Source organism: Crocodylus siamensis, chromosome 2 (assembly GCF_052110815.1).
Source record: "Crocodylus siamensis isolate JL-2025a chromosome 2, ASM5211081v1, whole genome shotgun sequence".
NCBI classification, from domain to species: Eukaryota; Metazoa; Chordata; order Crocodylia; family Crocodylidae; genus Crocodylus; species Crocodylus siamensis.
In genome coordinates, this window is record NC_143396.1 from 287631136 (window position 1) to 287654605 (window position 23470).

A 23470-nucleotide genomic window follows, 5' to 3' on the forward strand; every position below is an offset into this window, starting at 1 on the left:
AGGTGAACGATTGCCTTGCCCAGCAAATTCCAGCGCTTCTGTGCAACGGGATGAAAGCCCGTCTCTGAGCTAGCTGCAGGTCCAATGCATCACTTATTTGGTCGTCCGGAGGGTGTGTGCACAGCAGGCATACTGTGGATTTTAAACAAAGCCTTTTTTTTTTTTGCTTCCATTTCTTCCCTCAATAACTGCGGGAACATTTGAATTGGGATTCTGGGAAATCTGCAAGTATTTATTCCCTTCCTTCTCCCTTTGCTAAGAACAAGTAAAAGAGCAGACCCTCATAAAAGAGCAGACCCTTGAACAGGTACTTGTATATAAGTGTCTAGAGCAGAGAAAAGGCTGAGCTCCCCCAAGCCAGGATCTCTAGCAGCGGCGGTGCTTTCACAGAGATGGTTGAGCAGCCTCCTGTTGCTCACTTCCACAAGCGTGTTTCCTGTTCTGGTCAAGCCCCTATAGACCACTGCCATTACCCCATTACACAGCCACCATTTCGATAACCAGGGTTGAGACCTACTGTTGATCCTAAAAGGTGTCCAGCACCCAGAGTTTGCCCTTTGGCTCTGCATCCGTCAAGTCTGGCATAGCAGCAGGGAGGAAGCTGTGCGATGATGATAAGCTGTAGGATGGGGAAGGCAGGTAGTTGCATTGGTCCGAAGTCTGTCAGCAGGTAGGTAGATATGCATTTTTGTGGACTAACTAAATAAGATATGTATAGAGAGAGAAAGAGAGAGCATAGGCTTGTGAACTTAATCAGAGGTTGCAGAATGCCAGCTTTTCGGTCAGCACTGGTATGTCATACCACTCCATTGGGAGGTGAATCACACCACGTTCAGCTCAGTAATGTTAGAAATGGAGTTAGGAGCTTTTCTGAGCTGCTAGGCTTTCTGCGGGGCGGAGAGTTCGAGATGCAGGGATTTCAAATGAACACAGAGAGAAGCAGAGGCAGCCTAATCAGCCACTCCTCTTTGCTACTGGAACCAGCCTCTTGGGCCCCGCATCTCCGTAATGCTGTGCTGCGCCCAGCTTCTCCAGTGCTACAAGCTGGGCCGGGTGGTCAGGCTCACGCCTGATGCAGCTGCAGGGACAAGGTGGCAGCATCGAGTGGTTTGAGCACACACCAGCTACCTGCGGAAAAAACAATGGCACTGACTTGACCTGGGCAAGCAGCTTGCAAAAGGTTGACCTGGTGCTCGAGGGGCTGGTTGGCTTGAAGGGTAATAACGACTCTGGTCCAAATTTTCTCCTTTGAATCTTCCTGCCTGAAATCTCGAAACCATGGGTTTCAGGTGTGGACCCACTTAACAAGACTGGCTCAAGAACCAGATCGAGGATTCATTGCGAACTTACTCAGATTCTGTGGGTTGTGTAACACCCGAACACCCACACCCACACACCCACTTGCACACCACACCCTTCTTAGCACTGTCACTGTGCCTGCACCCTGAGACCCAATGTAAGACTTCAGCAGGATTTCAGCTGCTTATCCTAGGTCTGAATTTGACCTCTGCCATCAGTATATACTACAACTACATGACCTTTCAGTTGGCCAGCGTCCAGGCCGTGGGGGGGCCTATTTTGCAGCCTTCGCTGCAGCATCCATCGTTCCTTTATCTTGAAGTATGGCAAGTGTTTTCAACATGGTTTTTTAGGAAGGCAATGAAAAAAAGCATTCTGAATATCGTCTTTTACATCAAGTTGAATGTAGGTCGCATTACATTGAATTTTTACTTGTGGTTTGTTTACTTGCATGGAGCCGGGGTGCTATGGGAAAATTTTTCCTTTCTTTCATTTGCTTCTGGTTTGCCTCTATTCTAGGATGCACGCTTTTCTATGCAGCGTAGTTATGTAGTCAAACCTTCGCACACGCGATGCTGGTGATCTGGAACAGTTTGCTACCAACAGCCAGTTTGCAACTCATGGGAGGATTTTCCTCACCCAGTAGAATATTTAGGGAGAAAAGTGGTAGCTGGTGAGCTCATACTTTACCAAACTTAACTCTTCCTTTGTTGCTCCATTTTCCAGGGATCCTGAGAGATCCATTATTTCATGTTTTAAATAAAAGGAGCAGCAGGGAATGGTCGTTCTAAATCTGGATGTAGTTTTGGGATCAAGCTCTGGAAGCACAGACCTATAGGACAATTTCTGCCCTCTGAACCTTGGCCAGGAGAGATTACCAGGGCCATAAAGGGCCATGTGGCTGCTGGTTTTCTTTGGGTAATATTATATCGCCTGTAAGGTCTCGCCTTCATTAGTCCATTTGGCTCCGTTCCAGAAGAGTGGGTTCACTTTCTTTGCTCCCTTCAGCCTGGGTGCGCCACATGTCAGAAGAGCATTGCTCGAGCTTTGCTATTTTCCGCTTCGAAGTACGAAAGCAGAGCGGAAGCAAACCGGTCACGTTGGAAAGGCAGTAGTAGTCCTCTCTTCTTCTGCAGCGGACCTACGTTTTGCAAGCTATTTGTTTTCCCCTCTCAAGGTCAGCACGGTTTGATCTGTTTGTGATCCCCACTTTGTGGCTTCCTTTTTTCGAAAGCTGATCATTTCTTTCCGTTTGTGATTGTGGTATTTCTCCATGTCTACTGATATGGCAACCTTCACAAACAGAGCAGCCGCTCAGATTGGGGTTTTACGCTTAACTTTGGCTCTAGCAAATGCAAAAGTAGTCTTTAGACAACACTTCCTTTGGTTCAGCTTTTCTTGTGCTCTGGACATTTGCATAGCCCTGATGCCCTAAGGCGGGGAATTCCCAGTTATAAAAATGCCTAGTCAGCAAAAGAAGTAGTGCCTTGCTATTAGGAAATCTGGTAGAGATTAAATGTTTTCGCAGCAAGAAAACCTCTCGATCAACAATGAGACCTGAGGGATTTCTTCTAATGGGTCTGCATTAGCATCTTACCAAGTACGTATGGAGGACCAGAGTTCACTTTGGGCCTTATGCAAAGTCCATGGGAACTAAAGCTGTGCGAATAGTTGATTTTCAGATTGGCAGCTGAACTGAAGACGGCAGAGGGGGAGGAGGGTGGCACAGATCTCTTAGTTGAAGTTGACCCAACATGATTGATTGTTTTTTCTAATATTTTAGCAAATCGACAGAAAAGGGTTGGATCAAACCGAAATTTTTCATTTAGGTTGTTTGTAATAAAAGCAAAGGCACTTTATAAACAAAGGACCAGATTTACCATGGAGAAAGCTGTTTCCCCTGTCTACCAGGAGATTTTGGAGACCCATGTTCAAATCGCTCCTGTTCCTGATTGGAACCGGGGGCTTGAACTTGGTTGTTTTGCTGCTCCAGTTGCATCCTAGCCCCTGGGCTATTCTGCACTTGGTCTCTCTCCATTTCTTCCACTGAAGCCATTCAAATTTGCAGCAAGCAACTTCATTTTCATCAGAGCAGGGGCTGGAGCCCAGCAGTCCTCTCCAGACGAATGCTCTAGCCACCAATGTGTAGGGTTTTTCTTTCTCTCAGTGAAGGTTTTCATATTTATACAAAGTGGAGCAGCTTTAATAGGAGAAACTATGGGAAACCCGTGACTTGGTGGTTAGAGCTGGCTTCTGAGAGGTTCAGATCCTTATTCGAGATGAGCCAGAGGAGAGACTTAAGACCAGGCCTCACATGCCACAGGCAAGTGCCCTAGCCATTGGGTAAAGGGAAGGTGGGGAAGTCCCATCACTTCCATGGATCTGTGAATGGTTCTTAAATCCTCTAGTGAGCTGAAGCAGAAAAATCGATACCTTTCCCGTCAGAAGTGCCAAAGTGAATCATTTTGCTATTTCTAGCAGCCTTCCTACGTGAATAGCCCTGTGAAGTAGTTATTCAGGTTACATGTGGTGCAGAGGAGGGTGGCAAAACCTGGCCCTTCTGGATCTGGGTAGTACTTTTATTTACCGGACTGAGTGGTGTGCGCCCATTATACATTTTGCTCTTGCCTCCATCGAACTTGCTGGCAAATATCTCTATAATGCCAAAAAAGCCAGAGTGTGCACCATGCCACAGAGTGGCCTAGACAGTTTGCAAATTTTCTTTGCGAAGCGCCGATGCCAAGATGCAGATGCACAAGACGAGCACATAACTTGGGGCAAGAAAGCGAATAAGATCCCGTGGCTGCTGCTTCTGCATCCGAAATAAAACAGTCCCAGTAAGCTGACATGCTGCAATGAACTATAGGTACAACAGCTGCATTTCTTAATGCGAGCCAAGCCCTCAGTCCAGTGGGGGGTTGCCAGCAAAGCAGTTAAAACAGTGCCCCATAAGGATCTCAGCGTTCAGCTCATAGAAAGCATTTCTGCCTTTATTGCTTCCCTGAGCTACTGAAAATGTTGAATGGAAAACTCGTGTCTTCAGGAAATGAGGTGGATTCGGGCTGGATGCTTTCCAGTTTCATTGGTTTCCCGGATTTCTCACCCCCGAAATGCAAGAGCTCCTCGTAAATCTTTGAAACCGGGCGGTATTTCTTAATGTGACCTCATGGGCTCATGTGGCATAAAGAACAGTCAGGCCAACAAATGCAAAGCAGCGAGCACACAGATGAATGCAGTCGAGCTCACCTGAGAAATAACCACCAAGACTGCTTGGGAAGAGCAAAGTGGAGTTTGTTTGACATGGCATAATTTGGGCAGCGGTCTTGGAGGGTCTGGGGGCCAAATGAGACTAGATTAATGCCCTATTCTGAAGTGATGAAATATAAGCTTTGGATTTGCCAGTAGCATCAAATGTCCTCCTTGTTGCATTTGGAGTCAGACAGGCTCAGCAGGATTGAAGGGAAGCCTAGAAAGCCAGTTTTGCTGGAGTTTTGCCTTGGTGTGGTTAAGACTGTACTTGCTCCCAGATGTCAGTGGGCAGCAGCTGGTTTACATTTAATGGAAATTGCCTGAATAGAGATCTTTTTTGAGGGGATACAAGCAAGCTCACAGTCTGTTCGCACCTGCACGATGCTCCTGCCCTATTGATGCCATAATGATGCCGGCGTTTCCCGGGACTCCTGTAGATCGTCTTGTAGCGGAGGAAGCTGAAGGTGCTGGGAGACGGTGGAGAAGGAGGAGATGGTTGGCCTGCTAGACAGGCCTCTGGTGTGGCAGCTTCAGAGTAAAGTCCACTACTTAGCTAAACTTAACTAAATGCATGAGGACTGCAGCCTGCGTGGACTGTTGTGGTACATGGACATGTCGTCTGTTCATATATGCTCTTCTGGCAGGATATTTCAAGCTGTTTCCAAGTATTTCCTCTCCATACCCCCCAACGGTGAATCTGCAACCGCTTGTTGGATCATTGGACACCTCCGAGGGGCACCTGGATGTGTAGTTGTAACACCCCCGAAAGGAAGCCTTGCTTAGAACCAAAAAAAAAGATTTCTCTAGATTTAAAGTCTGAGCCAAGAATAAACCACAGTGTTAACTACATTACTGCAAATTCCTGAAGGACAGGGCCTGCCTTTATGCTCAGAGATGTGCCGGTAACCACAAGGCAGAGTCCCAGCAGCCTACACTGTCCAGGCTGTCATGACCAGGCACATATAACACATCGCCCTGTGTCCACCTAATCCCTTCCCAGATGAGTCTTGGCCCATAAAGGCCTATGGGTATTTTTCATTTTAAAAAGATCTTCTCTTGAGCATCCCATCCAGAACACATCCTGCAGCACAAGCTCCCATGAACAGCAGTCCCCGGACATGTGTTTTTGCTTCACTCTGAACATGAGGTAGTCAGGGGGCAGCGACTCCCATTTTAGGGGTGCTTGTCACTGGCCCCTATCATAATAAAATGGTGCAAAAGGATGTGGGATGTTGTGAATGAGGGCCTGGACGGCTACAAGGAAAATCAGGCTGTATTCCTGGCTCTGCTGATTTTTGGCCAGGCATTTCAATCTCTCTGTATTTCATTTGCCATCTGCTAGAGTAGGGACTCCAGTCTCTCAGGAAGCACTTCGAGGTAGGATCTGACTCCTGATAGCATGAGGGTCACCAGTCTGTCGTCTGTAATAGCTGGTGATAACTTCCACTGCAGCCCAACACAGTTAAAGAGTTGCTTCCTGGGAGGGTAGGACAGCTGATGGAAACCCCTTCCTACAAATAACAATCCAGCTCTATCATGTCACTGTAATAGAGAGGAAGGACTGTCCAATGGTTAGAGCACTAGCCGCAGATCCAGGTCCAAATCCGTCAGGCTTCCTATGTGAATACTGCATAAGTCAGCAAGGCCCCAGGTCCTCCAAGATGCTTCGGTGCCTAAATAGAGTTCATGGCACTTCCTGGTGACATGGATCTAACGGCACCTCCTTCCCTTGCACAGCTCTTTTGAAAAGTATGTCCTGGTGGTGCAGCCCCTGAATATTGGGGTAACAGAGGCCACGTTAGTGCCTAAGGCAGATGCCCAGAGTGGCTTTCAAGCTCACCAGGGTTGCATCTGCTCTAAGGCCAGACCGAGATGTTCGAGCATGTGCCACACCAGAAGCAGCCCTGGCTTATTTCACAGGCTGCTGTACAAGCCAAATGTGTCTGAGAGCCTAAATCACTTGTGGGATTTTTTTTCTTAATCTTTACCAAACTGTGAAAAGGAAATAGAGCCTGTTCCCATTTAGATAGCCCCTATTGTACCTGCTGGGGATGGTAACATCCTTTCAGACACTGTCTGTTCCTCCTGTCTTCCCCCATTTGTGGCTGCACGCGGCTCAGATCTGTTAGTGGAAGGACCCAGATGCCAAGAGCTGGATGTATTTTTAGGAAGATGTTGTCTGGGTACACAGATGGCTCCGGCGCTATGTGTCTGTGCTCCTGACTTTGCTTACGACTGTGGAGTATTCCCTGGGGCCAGCACGCGGTGAGACGGCTGACAGACTTCCTTCAGCTGCCTGGTCCTTTGGACTCTGTTGTTCTTGGATTCAAGTCTTATCTCTGTATGCATTGGAAAACCCCTGCTTCCTGCACCGGTGCCCTGCCAGGGCCTGATGCAGATCACTTTGACAATGAGGACAGCACAAGGAGAGCTTAAATAACCAAAATGACACGCGGGTATAAATATTTCAGTACCACCAACCTGAAATCAGTGCCTCTGAGAACGTTTAGGCTCCAGCAGGTACAGCTACATGTTCATTAATGCACCTTAGATATTGCATATTTAGTTTACTGCTTCCTTAATAAAGGACTAACTCAGTGTGCAGTACCTAAAGTTACTGTGCAGTAGTGCCGGTGCACCGTTATTGAGTGACGCTTAGTCTAGTAGCACTGCGCCATAGGCTATTACCACGGTTTTTGCCATGACACACGGTGTTCTTAGGCTAATGCGCAGTAAGCGTCTCGTGTAGACGCACCCAGCATTACACAGATTCATGGAGGACAGGTTTACTATTCTTAAAAGCAACAGGTAGAGATGTATCTTCTGAGACCTCTAGTCCTATGATGGTTGATGCCAGGAAGGGTACGGCACGGGATGGATTACGCTAGACACACTGCTTTTCTGGCAAAGCATCTACCACTGCCACAGTCAGAGCTAGAGGGACCGTTGGTCTCATCAGTGTGGCCTTTCTTATATTCCTTCCTTTTCCCACCTGAGCTAGAACAACAATAACTCAGCCAAACAGGGGACATCACGGGAGACACCCAACTTGGCAAAGCTCTTCCAACTTTACACCCGTGCTTTATTTCCGCTCTGCTCAACCAGAGCATGTGTGCAGTACATTTTGCTGCATCATAAGCACCATTGTATGATGAGATGTGAGGGGCAGCCATCGTTCAGATGGGTCTCAGGACTCGATTAGCACGTCGTTGTGCCAGTCGGGCACGCAGTGCAAGCCAGATGGGTGGTGCACAGGGAAAGTTGTGTGGGGAAGCTCAGACCAGCATCCACTCACATGAACTCAGCTCTCTTCCATCCCTCCCTTCCACAGAAGTCAGATTCACACATACACATACAGGTTTGCGTTTCCAGCAGATGTCAAGCCCTAGGCCATCAGGTCTAGCAGTACATTTAGGCAGATTTTATTTCCGGCTCTGGAGAGCCGGGATTGCGTCGGCATTTGGGCGTGTACAGCACCGCAGTTAAAATAAGTCATGTTGCTTGCTGTTGCAGGGATCTGAAGCTTGATAACGTGCTGTTGGATCACGAGGGTCACTGCAAGCTGGCAGATTTTGGAATGTGCAAAGAGGGCATTTGCAATGGAATTACCACAGGGACATTTTGCGGCACGCCAGACTACATCGCTCCCGAGGTATGTGCAGGGGAACCTTCTCCAAGGGCATACCAAGCAGTTTTTGCACCCAGGGCAGTGGCTGCAACAGGGCTAGCAGTAGGGCTGCCATTCTTGTGCCCCCTTTAAGCCAGTGCCCGGGGCTGGCACCTGCTCGCCCACCTCTAGTGATGCTACTGCCCTTCTTCATCCAAAAGAAAACCCACTTAGCTCCAGGTGGCAGCAGTCCAGTGACCTCTCTCTGCTTACTGGGCCTGCACCTGATTGGGCTGGCTGATGGCACGCTTGGTCCCAGAGGTGCACTCACACTTACTGCCCCTCCAGTTAGTGAAAATCAAGCAACTCCACTTGCTGTCATGGGCAGCACTAAGGGTGTCTGGTCCCAGGGGGTGGAAATAGACCTTGAAAAATGGAAGGATGAAACTACCTGCCAAAATGCTGAGCACAGAAAGTGACTACTGTCCCAAGGCTGCAAAATCCCACCTTCCCCCCCCCCCACTCCGTTGCTCTTACTGGCCTCTTTCCACTTCACCCCCATCATTCATCTATCTTATTTTTAAATGAGTACACACCTTTAAGGGGCACCTTCCCATGCAGCTCCCACCAGCTGCACTGAGTGCAGCTGTGCTGCTCCCAGATTTGTTCCTTATGGTCAATGTTACTCTGCCCCCACTCCCTCTTTCCGCCTCTCCCTCACCCCCTGCACGCATGCACCCCTTCCCTTAGCCAGAAATTTTTCCTTCAAAACTGCTGATGGCAACAAGAGACCACAGAGCAGATCCCACCACTCCTCTCACTAAGAACCATTTGACTGAAATTCCCTTCCACCCCTGATTGTCTCTTGCTCTGCACATGTTTTTAAAAGGCCATTAGGTAGGCCTGATGTTTATTGGATTTTATTCCTGTGCCCAGTGTTTTGGTAGGTAGTTTGGTCCTTTTGTTTTTCTGCAGAGCCATCTGTAGAACAGGTATCCAGGTTGTAGCCATATTGGTCTAGAGGCAAACTCATGGCAGATGTGAGATCTTTTATTAGACCAAATAGATGTTTGCAAACCAAAAAATGTCTTTAATTGCAAGCTTTTGGGCACAAACACCCTTCCTCAGGCATAGGAGAAAAGGATTGTACAAGTTCTTCTAGGTAGACATGAAAGTTCATATTTCATAGAGTTGAAGGTGTAATGAAATCTCCTGTTTGGAACAAATTTGGCTCAGAGAAAAGTTGGAATAGTCTGTTGACCTCAAAGTTGTTTGGTGATAAGCAGGATGTAGTCATATTTCCTATGTAGTAAAATGAACTTTCATGTCTACCCAAGAGAACTTGTACAATCTTTTCTCCTATGCCTGAAGGAGAGCATTTGTGCCTGAAAGCTTGCCATTAAAATTTTTTTTTTTTTTGCAAACATCTAGTTGGTCTAATAAAAGAGATCACCTCTGCCACGAGTTCTGATTCCTTCTTTAAAACAGAGCATTTTCTGCTAGATCACAACCCATCAGAGAGTGCCATTAGCTCTCAGGCAAGGATGCCTTCAGTTTATGTTAACATTTCACTATCTTCTTCCCCACTTGGAAAAGAAACAGTTCAGTTCAAGGAATAATATTTATTCCCCTTTTCTCCCCCTTTTAGATCTTGCAGGAGATGCTGTATGGTCCTGACGTGGACTGGTGGGCCATGGGAGTGCTGCTGTATGAGATGCTTTGTGGCCATGCCCCGTTCGAAGCAGAGAACGAAGATGACCTCTTTGAAGCCATTCTGAATGAGGACGTTGCCTACCCATCATGGCTCCCACAGGATGCTGTGGGGATCCTGAAAGCCGTAAGTTCCCTGGTTTTGTGTCACATTTCCTATTAGACCACAGGGACAGCATACGCGGGGAGGATGGGTGGAGTGGGAAAGCAAGGGTCATGGTTACACCTTGACTGCAAGTCATTTCCAGATTTTGGGATGGAAGGTAAACACTGCAGTGCTCAACTGTGTTCACGTGGTGATGCCCCTTTTTGGTACACCAGTCCGGTTGGTGAGCTACGGGAGCATGCGTGTATGTTTCTGCACTCGAACAGAAGCAGTGTACTGCTTGGTATTTATCAAGAGCTGGCCTGTGATTGATATAGGATGTAGCTGCAGGAGTTCAGATAACTGGTACATGGTAAATGTGGCTATGCTGACTTTCTCCCAGGGTTTGTGTGTATCTGCATGGATGATGGAGACAGTGGGCTTTTATGTGCTGGAAATACAAGACTATTCCATGTTTCCACCCTCTGCCAGGGCATCCCAGTGCACGGCTGGGAGAAGGATGACAGGGTGGCAGAGGATTCAGGTCCCAGCTCTATCATGTGCCCGAGGACAGCACACATCACCCTCTGTGTGCCTCAACTAACCATCTGTAAAATGGGAATAACAATCCTTCCTTTTTCTGCCTTGTCAATTGAGACTGCAACATCTTGATGCCTAGTTCTGCTTCTTACTGTATGAATGCATATAGATACAGTGCCTGCCATACTGGATCTGCCTGGCATTGCCATAAAGGTCAAAGGTTGTGGCAATTAACTGAAGATTTAGGAGACATTAATTCAACCCCCTTTTCTACGATATGCTTTCTGATGGGAGCCCAACCAAGTCCATGAGCCTCTCTCTGCCTGAGCAGAGCAGAAGATTGTAACAGGTGTTATAATGAGGACAGGTACATTCAAGATTATGAAGGGTTTAGAGATGCTGTGGTAAGGGGGAGAGGACAAACACATAGGCAAGGTAAGTGAGTAGTAACAGTTTGTGAAACTCTGACCCAAAGAAATGTCAGACTCTAGGGGTGACTCTGGAAAGGAGGGAGGACCACTTTCATCTGATCTGAAATCTAGCAGCAAAGCTCTGGAAATGAAGATGGCTTTTATTGGATCATCCAGCCTGTTTCTGAGAGCACAGCTGAAAACAAGGTTGCTCTCTCAAGGCAGGGTCATGCTTTCAGAATCGCACGTCGGGCTCACCAGTGCTCACGTGCCTTACTCACACCTCCCTCGGGTTTGGAAATTTCTCCCGGGAATTTTGAAGAAAAAAAAATCCATTGAGTTTAACACAAGGGCAACTTCAGGGGCAATATTTGTGCTGCTAGATCAGAGCTCCTGAAAGCTTAGGAGAGCTTTTGCCCTAGAAACTTCCTCCTCAGGCATCCCAGTGGCAGCTAATCAAACAGCAGCTTTCAGATGGGTCCGATTGCACTTCACAGCCTCATGCAAGCATGAGACACAATCACAATGGGAAGTACAAAGTGTGACGTGACCTAGTTCGTGGCGTAACAAAGGGAAAGGGGCCAAAACGATAGGCGGCTCTTTCAGTTGTAGCAGGCACTTCAGAGTACCAGCCAGCACACGTGAGAGTCCCTCCAAGGTTGCTCTTCATAGTTTCATATATGTTAAGGGCTGGAAGGGACCTTACAGATCATCGGGTCCAGCCCCCCTGCACCAAAGACTGCTGTGTTTGGGGCCACAACTGGCACATGAACAAGGTAGTTGCAAGTGGTGGGTTTTCCCAGCTAGTTTTCAACCATGCTTCCCCAAGCAATCGTTACGTAATGGCCAGTAGTGATAGGAGGCAGAGAACTGGATAATGGGAGTCAGGCTTCAGGAAAGACCTAGGCCCAGGGGATAGGTTGAGGATGTAGGCAGAGGCCAAGTAGCTATCTTTGAAACCATGCAGCGTGAGCATGTAATGCTGGCCAATTAACATATGGCATAGCAACCTTGTTCCTGTATGGCTGCCTGCCTCCGGCATCTCTTACTGCTAATTCAGGGCAGTAACCAGAAGCCAGAAGGGAACCTGCCTCACAGAACTGCATGGAGGCCACCAGTTCAGATCCTGCCCATCTCTCACGATCCAGTCGGTTGCTACTTCAGCCGGCTGCATCGAAAGTTTTTACTTAGGACTCAAGAAGCTGCCTTACTGTGTGCCGCGCTAAAAATACTCCAGTTCATCCGGTACCTTTAGTGACTGCTTTTGCTTTCAGATCAGTTCCTGTTTACTTTCTCTTTTTTCATCATTGCAGTTCAGCTTTAAAGGAGAGGGATCTCACTGTCACTCAGGAGAGTTTCGATCTCTGAAGCCCCGTGGCAATCAGCATGCCTCTTTATTATTTACTTTGTTGGTGGCTGTAACACACGGCTTGGTTAAAACAGTGATTACTAAATGTGTACATTTGCCACATGTAGGTCCTGTGTCCATTCAGAGTATGTAGTGCCAGTGTCATACTTGCTGGTACAATAAAAGAGTGCGTTTCCCTCATAGGGATGACCTGCATCCTTGTTGGACCTGGTGCTGGCCAGGCGACTACCTGGTGCGGGGGCTGCGGGGGCTCGACCACCTGGGCGGCAGTGATCATCGCCTGCTGGAGTTCACTATTCAGTGCAAGGTGGCAAAGGCATGCAGCAAGGCAGCAGCCCTAGATTTCAGGAGGGCGGACTTCACTGAGCTAAGGAGACTAGTCGGGGAAGCGCTGAGGTCCCGGGGGGGAGGGGAGCCAGGTGTCCAAGAAGAGTGGTCGCTCCTTAAGGAGACGATCCTCCAAGCCCAAAGGGAGGTAATCTCAACACGGATCAAAGGGGGCAGGAGGGCTCAAAAGCCCCCATGGCTCACCAAAAGCATCCCAGGAATGTCTCCTAGCTAAAAGGGAGGCGCACACCCGATGGCAGGGAGGGGCTGCAGTGGGGTCAGGAAGGCCAAGGCGGAGATGGGACTGGGACTAGCTTCTCAGATCAAGGACAACAAGAAGTCCTTTTTTAAATATATAGGGGGCAAAACGAAGGTACCGGGTAACATGGGGCCCCTGCAAGACACGGTAGGGAATTTGGTTGTCACACCAGATGACAGAGCTAACCTATTTAACGACTTCTTTGCCTTCATTTTCCTGAGCATGGACCAGATCAACCCCCAAGCCAAGGGTCAGTGAGGATTTAGTCGGGAAATGTCTGGAGGGATGGGACGTATTTAAATCAGCTGGTCTGGATGATCTCCACCCCTGAGTGCTGAGGGAATTGGCTGCGGTCATTGTGGGACCCCCGGCACGGCTGTACGAGTACCCGTGGTGCTCTGGTGCGGTGCCAGAGGACTGGAAGAGGCCAACGTGGTTCCCATCTTCAAAAAAGGGTGGAAGGAGGACCCGGGAAACTATAGGCCAGTCAGTCTTACCTCGGTCCTGGGGAAGCTTTTTGAGAAAATTATTCTGGCGCATGTCCACGAGGGGCTGGGGGGAGATCATGCTTAGGTGCAACCAACACGGGGTCATTCGAGGCAGGTCCTGTCAGACCAACCTGGTGCCTTCTACGACCAGGTCACCAAATCCTTAGACGCAGGGGGAGCAGTGGACATCGTCTTCCTGGACTTCCGGAGGCCTTCGACACTGTCTCTCACCCCGTTCTCACTAAGAAACTGGGGGCTGTGGTGTCGACACCCGCACAGTCGGATGTGTCGCCAACGGGCCGGAGGGCCGCACCCAGAGAGCGGTGGTGGACGGGTCGTGTTCGACCTGGAAGGACGTGGGCAGTGGGGCCCCCCAGGGCTCGGTCCTCGGGCCCGCACTGCTCAACATCTTCATCAGTGACTTGGACGAGGGGGTAAAAAGCACCTGTTCAAATTTGCTGATGACACTAAGATGTGGGGGGATGTGGGCACGCTAGAAGGGAGCAATAGGCTGCAATCAGACCTAGACAGGTTACAGGGGTGGGCGGATGAGAATGGGATGGGATTCAACACCGACAAGTGCAAGGTGCTGCACCTGGGGAGGAAGAGCCAGCACCATACCGACAGGCTGGGGAACTCCCTTCTCGGCAGGGCAGAGGCAGAAAAGGATCTTGGAGTCATCATTGATGCCAAGATGAACGTGGGCCGGCAGTGTGGGGACGCGGTCAGGAAGGCCAGCCACACCTTGGCATGCATCCACAGATGCACCTCGAGCAGGTCCAGAGAGGTGATCCTCCCCCTCCATGCGGCACTGGTCAGGCCGCAGCGGGAGGACTGCGTCCAGTTCTGGGTGCCGCACTTCAGGAGAGATGTGGACAGCACGGAGAGGGTCCAGAGGAGGCGACCCTCATGGTCAGGGGGCAGCAGGGCAGGCCCTGTGAGGAGAGGCGACAGGACCTGAACCTGTTCAGCCTCCACAAGAGAAGGCTGAGGGGGATCTAGTGGCCTGTTACAAACTAGTCAGAGGGGATCAGCAGGCATTGGGGGAGTCCCTGCTCCCCTGAGCACCGCCAGGAGTGACCAGGAATAAAGGTCACAAGCTGGCAGAGGGGAGATTCAGGCTAAATATCGGGAGGCGCGACTTCACGGCCAGGGCGGCTAGGGTCTGGAACCAACTTCCAAGTGAGGTCGTGCTGGCTCCTGCCCTGGGGGGTCTTGAAGACGAGGCTTGACAATCAACTTGCCGGGGTCATTTGACCCCAGTACTCTTTCCTGCCATGGCAGGGGGTCGGACTTGATGATCTGCTGAGGTCCCTTCCGACCCTAGAAACTATGAAACTAACTATGCTGAAATGATAATAGTTTTTTGTAGTTAAAGGGGCCTGTTCCTTTTAGTTCAGATGCCAGGGCTACAAATCAGGAGTCTGTCAAAGGTCTTTATGTCACTCCTACTATAGCATTGGAGCATCTCGCAGTCTTGAATATGTTTTGCCTGACAACGTCCTTGTGAGATAGGGAGCTATTATTAGCCTCATTTTACAGATAGAGCATGGGAATACTGAGAACCTGAGTAACTTGCCCAAGATATTTGGCTATCAGGGTGATAAATATGGTATAAGAATGTATGTAGAATAGAGAAGTCAAAGTGTATGAGGCAGAACAGGAAACTGAACTTGCATCTTGCGAGTCAGGGGCAATCCCGCCTTCAGGATGGGGTTGGACTAGGTGACCTCATGAGGTCCCATCCAGCCCTGCTTTCTTGTGATCCTAAGTCGGGGTGGGCAAAATGTGGCCCTCGGACCCGCCAGCCCATTCTATCTGGCTCACGGGGACCCTAAAAAATTTAGAAAATTAATATTTATCTGCCCCTGGCTGCCTGTCATGTGGCCCTCGATGGCTTGCCAAAACTCAGTATGTGGTCCTCCGCCCAAAATAATTGCCCAGTCCTGTACCTAAGTCTTAGCCTAGAGCCACAAGGCATTTATACACATAGCTTTTCATCCTGCAACGCATCAGAGATCTGACGGGTCGGCGCAAACTCAGTTAATCAAGTCTGCTCCACACACGAGCTGACACACACTGCGCTGCGGCGCGTGCAGTTGAATAAGCGGCGAAACGCACGTCAGTGCACAGAGAATCGCAGTGGTGCGCTTTTGAACTAAAACACGTTTGAGGTGTTTTAGTTCAAAAGCATGCCACCACCATTTTCTGCGTGCCGATGCACAGTTTGCCGCTTGTACAGCTGCGTGTGCCACGGTGAAAAGCGCCCGGCTCTGCCGCACAAGCATGTGTGCAAATGCCCATAATAACTAGCTCATTTCTCATTTTTAAAGTTGTGCTTTCAAGCCTTTCTAGTGATGGCTTCAGAGAGCAAACCATGGAAATTCTGGAATTACAATCAGATCCCCCCCCAGCGTGATAAAGGGTCTCAGGACTTCTTGGCCTGCTGCAGACTGTTAACAAGGTTGTCCGGAGGTTGTTGTTTGCATCTAAGGCTTTGTGAAAATGTCTTTGATTCGGGATCACAGAGTTCAGGGCTCATTTCAACTTGTCTGTCTTGTCCTGTGCTTCCACTTCCCCAGCACCGCGCTCTCTGTCGTCCCAGCAAGAAGTGACATCCTGGCCATGTCTGCAGTTTTTGGTTGTGCCCACAGCGCATTCCTGGGGGTGGGGAGTGGGGGGATTACAGTGAATGTCTGGTCTGGTCAACGGCTGTTTCATCCTTGTTAGGGGCTGGAAGGGACCTCCCAGCTCCTCGGGTCCAGCCCCTGTGCACTTGTGCAGGAAGGACCGCTGGGGTCACCTGAATTGGTGCTGCAGGATAACAGCCACCAGTTCGATGCCAGGGGAGAGCTCATTTGTGCTTTGAGAAGGAAAATGATTCCTTCTCGAATGCTTTCTGTCCCCTCCTTTCCAAAACAAAGTGCTGGAGAGAAGGCAGATTTTGAGCGGCTGTTAATGAGCTTCACCCAGCTCCAAGAGCAGAAAGCCCTACCTGAAAATCCCCAATAGCCTGGTAGTTGGGCCATTCCCCCAGGCGGCCCTCACTCTGGTTCAAGTCTCTGCCCTCCGTCAGAGAGTGGATGTGGGTCTCGGGCGAGCATCCTAGCCCGTGAGGCTTCGGACTCCCCCAGTCCCTCCTGCTGGAGCTCTTTGATTCAAATCCACATGCATTGAGACTGCAAGTCCCACACTGAAAGGGTGCTTGTGGGCTGCCAATTCAGATGCTCATCTGGGAGATGAGACCCCCAAGTCCCAGGCCCTGCTGCAGTGACTATTTTGCTGGTACAAAATGGGAGAGCACTGACAGGAGAGACTGTGAATCCCCTGCTCTTCACGGACCCTAGGGCCTAGTAGTTAGGGACTCCCTTGGGAGGTGGGTTCAGCCTTCGCAAGCGGATGAGGGAAGTGAGTCTGGGCCTGCAAGAGCCAGGGCTGTTGGATGTGGGACTTGAAAGCCTCCTTTTGGCTCATCGAGTCCAGTCCTGCACTGTCACGGGCCGTTTCCTGCTCTGCTTTTGTTGTTCGCTGTGAATCAAGATAACGGAGACCGCCACTTCCTCCTCCTCCTCCTGTGAATTCGGCCCTGCATTTCCTGTGTGTTTCTTCAAAGCACCTGAAAAGGGAACATTTTGCATTGAGTAGAAGAAAAGATTTTTGTGCAGAAGGAAACCGGTTTTTTCAGGTTCTTCTTTCAATGAAGGGCGGGGAAAACCAAACCATTTCAACCGAAGTTCAACCTGAATTAATTTGGGGCGGCATCTTTCAAAACGCCCCCTCTTGCCTCTCACAAGAACTATTTGCATAGCTGCAACCCTAAGGTAAATCCACGCAGGTGAATTTGGTCCGTAGGTAGGCTTCTATTAAAAAAAAAAAAAAGTTTGATTCAAAATCCTCCTTCGTATAAACTCGCCAGGTTACTAGCACCATGTGGGGAAGAGTCTGTACAACAAAAACTGTAACTTTGCCACGCAAGCTGCTCCAGAATGACTCACATTGCTCAAGTCCGCATCCTGCTCCCCACGCCGATGTTTCAGCATGTCTCCAACAGACAGGACCTGCTTGAATGGAGATGGTGGTGCTCCGAGGAGCTGCAGGTCTCGAGGTCCAGCTGTGAGAATTACGGCAAAAAGTTCGCCCTCCTTTTTCGCCGTGAACAGCATGGTCCTTCTAATTTTGGCAGCCTCGCCGTAACTCAAATTGAGGCCATGTCTGTGAGCCGGTCTTGAATTCAGTCCAGCCCTGCTATCCTGCACCAGCCTGTTGAAAGTTCAGTTAAATGGGAAAGGGGAAAATTAGCCACGTTAAAAGAAAAATGAGGTTGCAGAATCAGTGATGCCGAGGGAGTTCAAACTATGAAAGGCACGGAGGGAAGAATGCAGGGCTCTGCCTTCCTGAGTCTTGGTTCAGATGGGGAGAGGTTGAATAAGATGATGCAGCCATTACATACGGATGGGGTAAAATGTAGCTGGATCAAGTAACCCAAAAACATCCAGATGAACACTGGAAGTTTAGATACTTTCTAAGTCAAGTTGTTTTCTGGGGAGGTCCATCCTTATCAAACCCCACGCTGAGAGCCAGATAACACCGAGGGTTAAGAGTACCATAGCTTTCCATGAAAGCCGTTAACACTGCGCTCAGGTATCCGGATTGTAGCCGTATTGGTCCAGAGGAAAAAGCAATCAGGATTTGTAGTAGAGATGATATCTTTTATTAGACCAACAAGATTTTTGCAAAAAAAATATTTGGTTTTTTTGCAAAAAATCTTGGTCTAATAAAAGATATCATCTCTACTATGAGTCCTGATTGCTTTAACACTGCATGGAAAGAAATGCAAAACTCCAGCACTCTTGGTTCAGAGTTGATACCGTTTATTAGACCAACTAAGAAATCACAAAAACAGTTATCGTTTTCTGCAACCCTTCCTCAGGCTCAGGGAAAATTCAAGATGGTAAAAGTCCCCATAGTCTCCCAAGTTAGGCAGAAGGAAGGCCAGCGTGGCGTCTTATAAAGTAGCACTGAGTTTGGAAAGGCAGGTGTCGTGCCAAGGCATAGGAGGGACCAACCTCTAAGATCATAAAGTCATCACAGGGTTGACTTTTGAAGCTGGTGAGGCCAGGTTACTGTGGCTATAGCATGGGCTACAGATGCTGACACGACATTTTCTGTGAGGAAATGGGTTTTATTTGTGTGTTCAGTGGTACAGTGCCAAGAACATGAGATGGAAATAGATCTACATTTCTAGATAACTACAGGCCGGAACTGATGCTGACTCAGAAAGCAAATGCCTCGGTTTAGCAAACCATCGACTGCCACAGGTCACAGGGTTCACTTTTCACTGATTCTCTGCCCCGTCTCCGATGCTGGTTAGCCCTTGCAGGCATCTGAAGCCAGCATAAAACAACAGCCACAAAGTTGGGTACCCATCCGGAGGAATTGCCTGTGTGCTTTCTGGCATGTAATGGCAGCATTATCATTGGGCCCTTTGTGTTTCTCATTGTCACTTTTTAATATTTATCGAGTTGTTTTAAAAAGCCTTACATCAAGTACTTTGAAAAACCAGTCGCCAGATCAGTAGAAACTAATATATGGAGCCTCATTTCTTTCCAAGAGTCCTAACAGTCTGTTTGTAGCAGCTACTGTTAACACCCTTTAGGCCAAGCAGTTAACCTGTTTCAAGGACTTTTGGTGTTGTTTCTGGAAAAATTAAATCTAGGAGCTAAATACTGTTTCGGTGCGATCCTGCTGCCGTGTATGAATGTGCACCGTCCCTGGGCAGAGTTCCCCAGCCTGACAACCTCTGTCTCTCTGCATCCTTCCAGCACTGCACCCCACCTGCATCTTGCATCTATCCTCTATCTATCTGTTTTTTTTCAGGCTTTCTGCTTCTGCACCCCCCAGCTGCAACTCAGCTAAACCCCAAACCCTATCCCTGCAAGCAGTCTTACATGTGGCTAGTACTTTCAAGATAGTGGCTTCTGTTATTTCAGTTGAATGACTTCCTAGAAAAGCTTAACTGCTTAATTTAGCCAGAATGAAGGGCAGCAAGTACGTCGCTGGCTTTGCTGAATTGCCCATACATCAAAGAGTGCTTGCTGGCAACACCTTCCAACATGATCCTGTTAAGGTGCCAGACAGATCAGAAGGTTTGTTCTCATCTATACTTTACCCTGTTCTGGCAGGTTAAAGAGGCGTTGAAGTTGTATCTGCATTCACTTGGAGCCCCTTTACTCTGCAAGGCTGGCGTAGGGAGAATGGAGTCAGATCCTTGGACAAATGGGTGAATAAAAACAATGATGGGGTAAGGGGCTGCAGTTAAGCAGCTCTATATGGGAGAAGAAAGCCCATAGAAAACTGGTCTAACTCTTAGTCTTACAGACTAAATTTTGGCCAAGGCTGAGGATGAGTTGAGAGACTCCCGGCCCCAGCGAAGGCGCTCGGGGCTTGAGGACCCATGAAAGCAGCCACTACCTGCTTAAACATTGAAACAGGTCCTGGTTCCTGTGCTGTGGCCTGGATACAAGTTGTTCAGGATGCTGTCTGAGGCTTTTTCCATCCCACATCAGAGGGGTATCTTTTGGGGACCAAAAGGCAGGATTTCAGCTCTAAACACTCAGGTATGACGAGCCAAGTTGTTGGAACGAATCCAGGCCCTGCTCCTTCCTCCCCTCCTGTGAGCGAGGACATGCACTGCCACCCAGCAGCAAGGACAAGCTGGCAGCACTACACAGCCTCCTGCCGTGCCAGCTTGCAGTGAGACACCTTTCCTTGCTCTTTCTGGAGAGCAAATGAGGCTCAGGAGCCTGGCAGAGCCAAGGGCAAGGAAGGTCAAGAGGCTCTTGTGTGTGAAGAGCTACCACAAAGTCTTATATATAGTTTGCTACTAATCCTGTCATTTTTTTATTGCTCCCACTGCAACTAGTCCAGCAATCAGCAGTCTTGAGTAGGTCCTCACTGTGCCACGCATTTATACAGCCCCTTTCTCAGCCTCTCCTGATTTTAACCTGACTCAGTAGAAAAGCTTGGCACGCCTTTGCGAAGAGTTGTCATCCCATCGCAGCCCAGAAAATCAAATGCCGGGAGGCTGCTTTAGAGGCCCAACTCCTCCCTGGAACTGTGCATTGGACAGTAACGGTCACATCGAATTGCTGTGGATGAGCTGGCTGCTGCACAGAGGTGTATTTTAGCCATCTCTTCATTTAAAAAGGACCACACTCTGCCAGGAGCCTCCTTGGGCTACCCACAGAGCCGCTGCTTGGGGGCATTTTGGATGCTATTCAGCATAAGGAAAGCAGAATGAAACCAGAAAGGAGCAGGCAAAATGAGGAGTGCTCTGGTAACTTTGTAATCTCTGTATAGTTGTCAAACTGAAGTGCAGCAAACCAGTTTACATGCATAAATACCAGTACATTAGGTGATAGTCTAGAACAAGGGTACTCAGCTCCTGGCTCATGGGCCAGATCCAGCCTGCACAGCTGTGTCATTTAGCCCACTGGGCTCCCCTTGGGTCCAAAAAGTTGGTAATGGGGGAGCAGTGGCAGCATTAAGTACCACTCCACTGCTGCCAAATTTCCAAACCCAGGGGAGCCTGGCCTTGTGCCCCAGAGCAGGTGCATGAGGCCGAAGCAGCACTGGGCCTGATCAGGGTGGCATGGGGCCCAGTCTGGGTGCATGGGACATGCCAACCCCGCAAGGAATCCAGCCCAGGGACTGGCCTTGCGCCATGCGTCCGGCCTGTGGGCCTGAAAGGCGAAGGTCCTTTATGCTGAGAATACAGAGACAGTTCATACGCACCCCAGGTGAAGCAGCAGGCATGCAGTTGTTTCTGGAGAATGCTGTAAGCTTTTAGACCAGGATTAAAAGGCAAATGAAAAACAGAAGAGGAGCCTGATGGACCCACTGCAAAGCCTCAGAGTCCAGGAGTGTGGCTGGCTCAGAAGATGTGCTTCTTCCTAGTTTGAAGGTGATGCCAAATGAAAAAAGTCCGAGGATGGTGAGGCCCGGCGAAGACTCAATGTAATCAGAACAAGGCTCATCATAGTATCCTGTGTGGCAAGTGCTAAATGATCCAGCCCAGGTAAATGGAAGAGAAGTGCTCCAAAATAAAGCACTCAGAGGCTGTATCTGTGCCCCTTGAATGTATTGCAGCATGAGATTGAAGAGCTACTGAAAAGAAAGTCCCTCAAGGCTTTCCCCTAGCCCAGGCACAGCTGCAGTGAGGAAAGCAAGGAGGACGCTGGGTTGCACTGCAGGAGGAATAAAATACACAATCGGAAGAGATGCTAACACTGCTCCTTACGCTATTGCTCACAGGTGGTACAGGACACCTCACACATGCTGAGCAGCAGTGAGCAAGTCAGCCTCCTCCCCGTCTCTTGATCATACTTAAGGTATGGATTAAGCAAGGTGGCAGGAGGTTTTCACATCCATCAGATTTACAAGACAAGTCTTGGGGTCCAGTTTTCAGACTCCGAGGGAGGGAGCAGCCGGGAGGCTGCTGTATATTTTACCAGCGGGTGTGCTTTTAGAAGGCATCCTTCAGTGAGGTATGAGAGGGCAGGGGCAGAGCGTGGTGGCTGAGAGAGGTCTGCTATGGCTTGACGTCACCCAGAGAGCAACGATATTCGAGCAGCCGTGACTCTCCTTTGCACTCCTTTCCCCTGAGTCTGGCTCGGGTCCTTCGTTGCTAAGAAGAAATACAAAGAGACAGCTCTTGTGCATCCCAGCTGAAGCAGCAGGCATGGAGTTATGCTGGAAGATGCTGTAAGCTTTTAGACAAAGATTAAAAGGATGGGCCCATTGCTAAGCCTCAGAGTCCAGGAGCGTAGCTAACATGCCTTCAAATATGCCACAAAATTCTTGCCTTTGGCATGTCTTCCGAGTTGGCAGGCACAGCAAATTCTGTTCCACAGTTTGATTCGGCTTTGGCTGTCAAAGCTGCACTAAAACATCTGATTTGCTCTGTAAAGCTCAGTGCTGCATCCTTGTCAACAGCCCCTCTGCTTTTCCTTTTGCATTTCCTGTGCTGTTGCCCAGGTCCCACGTCAAGACCAGGATTCTGGCATTTCTGTCACTTCTCCGATGAGACGAAAGTCTCCAGGACCACACTAAATGTTTGCTCCTCTTCCCAGCCCTGGGGACAGTCGCCTACCCTTATCGATTCTGAGCTGTGTTTGCAAAAACATCCATGAAACACGTCCTCCTGTTGTCCTCCAGCCATTGCTAGCTCTCTGCCACGCTGGCTCCCATCGTGCCGCACCAGGAGAGCTCCCTCTCTTCGTCCTCCTTGTCTCTTGTTATTCCCTAAAGCACTGGACCAGCGGACTGCCTCTGACCAGGTTCCTCATTCATTGTACTGCCAAATAAGACAAGGGCCCAGTCTCACTCCTCATTTATGGTGGTTAAAATCAACATTTCTTCTCCCTGCCGTACAGTTCCTGGGGGTAGTCACTTGGCTTGTTCCCGGACCTTGCTTCTCTCCCCCTAAGTGCCAAATGCCCGGGTCCTGCTTGCTTTTAACATCATTAAAAAGAAGAACAAGCTTCTCCTGCTTGTGTGGATGTGGCCTTCCCTTGAGTAATCCTTTCATCAGTCTCTTGACCCTAGTTTAAGCAGCGCTGCCATTCTGGGTATCCTCAGAAATTCTCATTTTCTGTGTTCGTATCATAGACTCTCTGTCTTCCCATCTGAACTCTTTACAAGAAGGGCCATTGTGCTCTCCCTGAATAATTCACTCTGAAAGGAAACTAATGGCATGTAGGTATAGGCAGCAGAGGTCAAATTCACCTTGAATGAAATCATCGGGTCTTCTACCTTTTCCGTTTTTTTTAATAGGCTCTTCTTTTTAAAGGTCCACAGCATGCCAAGACTCATGATTTGCCTCATAAAGAAAAATTCATAAGCTTGGATACTCCAGCAGCATTTATGACTCATTCTCCTCTTTCCTGCCACACATAAAACTCGAGCAACATTAATCGTACCAATCATTTTTCACTCTTTTTGCTGCTCTTTTCCTAGAGGCTTTGGAAGAAGAGTGTTCTTGCAGCAAAAGCAGTGGATTAGCACTTCTGGAGAACTAAAACTAAAACATCTGATTTGCTCTGTAAAGCTCAGTGCTGCATCCTTGT

At 49.0% G+C, this 23470-nt stretch overlaps 1 protein-coding gene across 1 annotated transcript in view; it reads left to right on the forward strand.

Moving 5' to 3' along the window:
• The window catches only part of PRKCH (protein kinase C eta), a 173780-nt gene that overhangs the window by 135969 nt on the left and 14341 nt on the right, over positions 1–23470 (forward strand). The window contains exons 11-12 of the mRNA XM_090034319.1: positions 8062–8200; positions 9804–9992. Of these exons, the coding sequence (XP_089890445.1) occupies positions 8062–8200; positions 9804–9992 (328 nt within the window). The remainder of the gene's footprint in view (positions 1–8061; positions 8201–9803; positions 9993–23470) is intronic.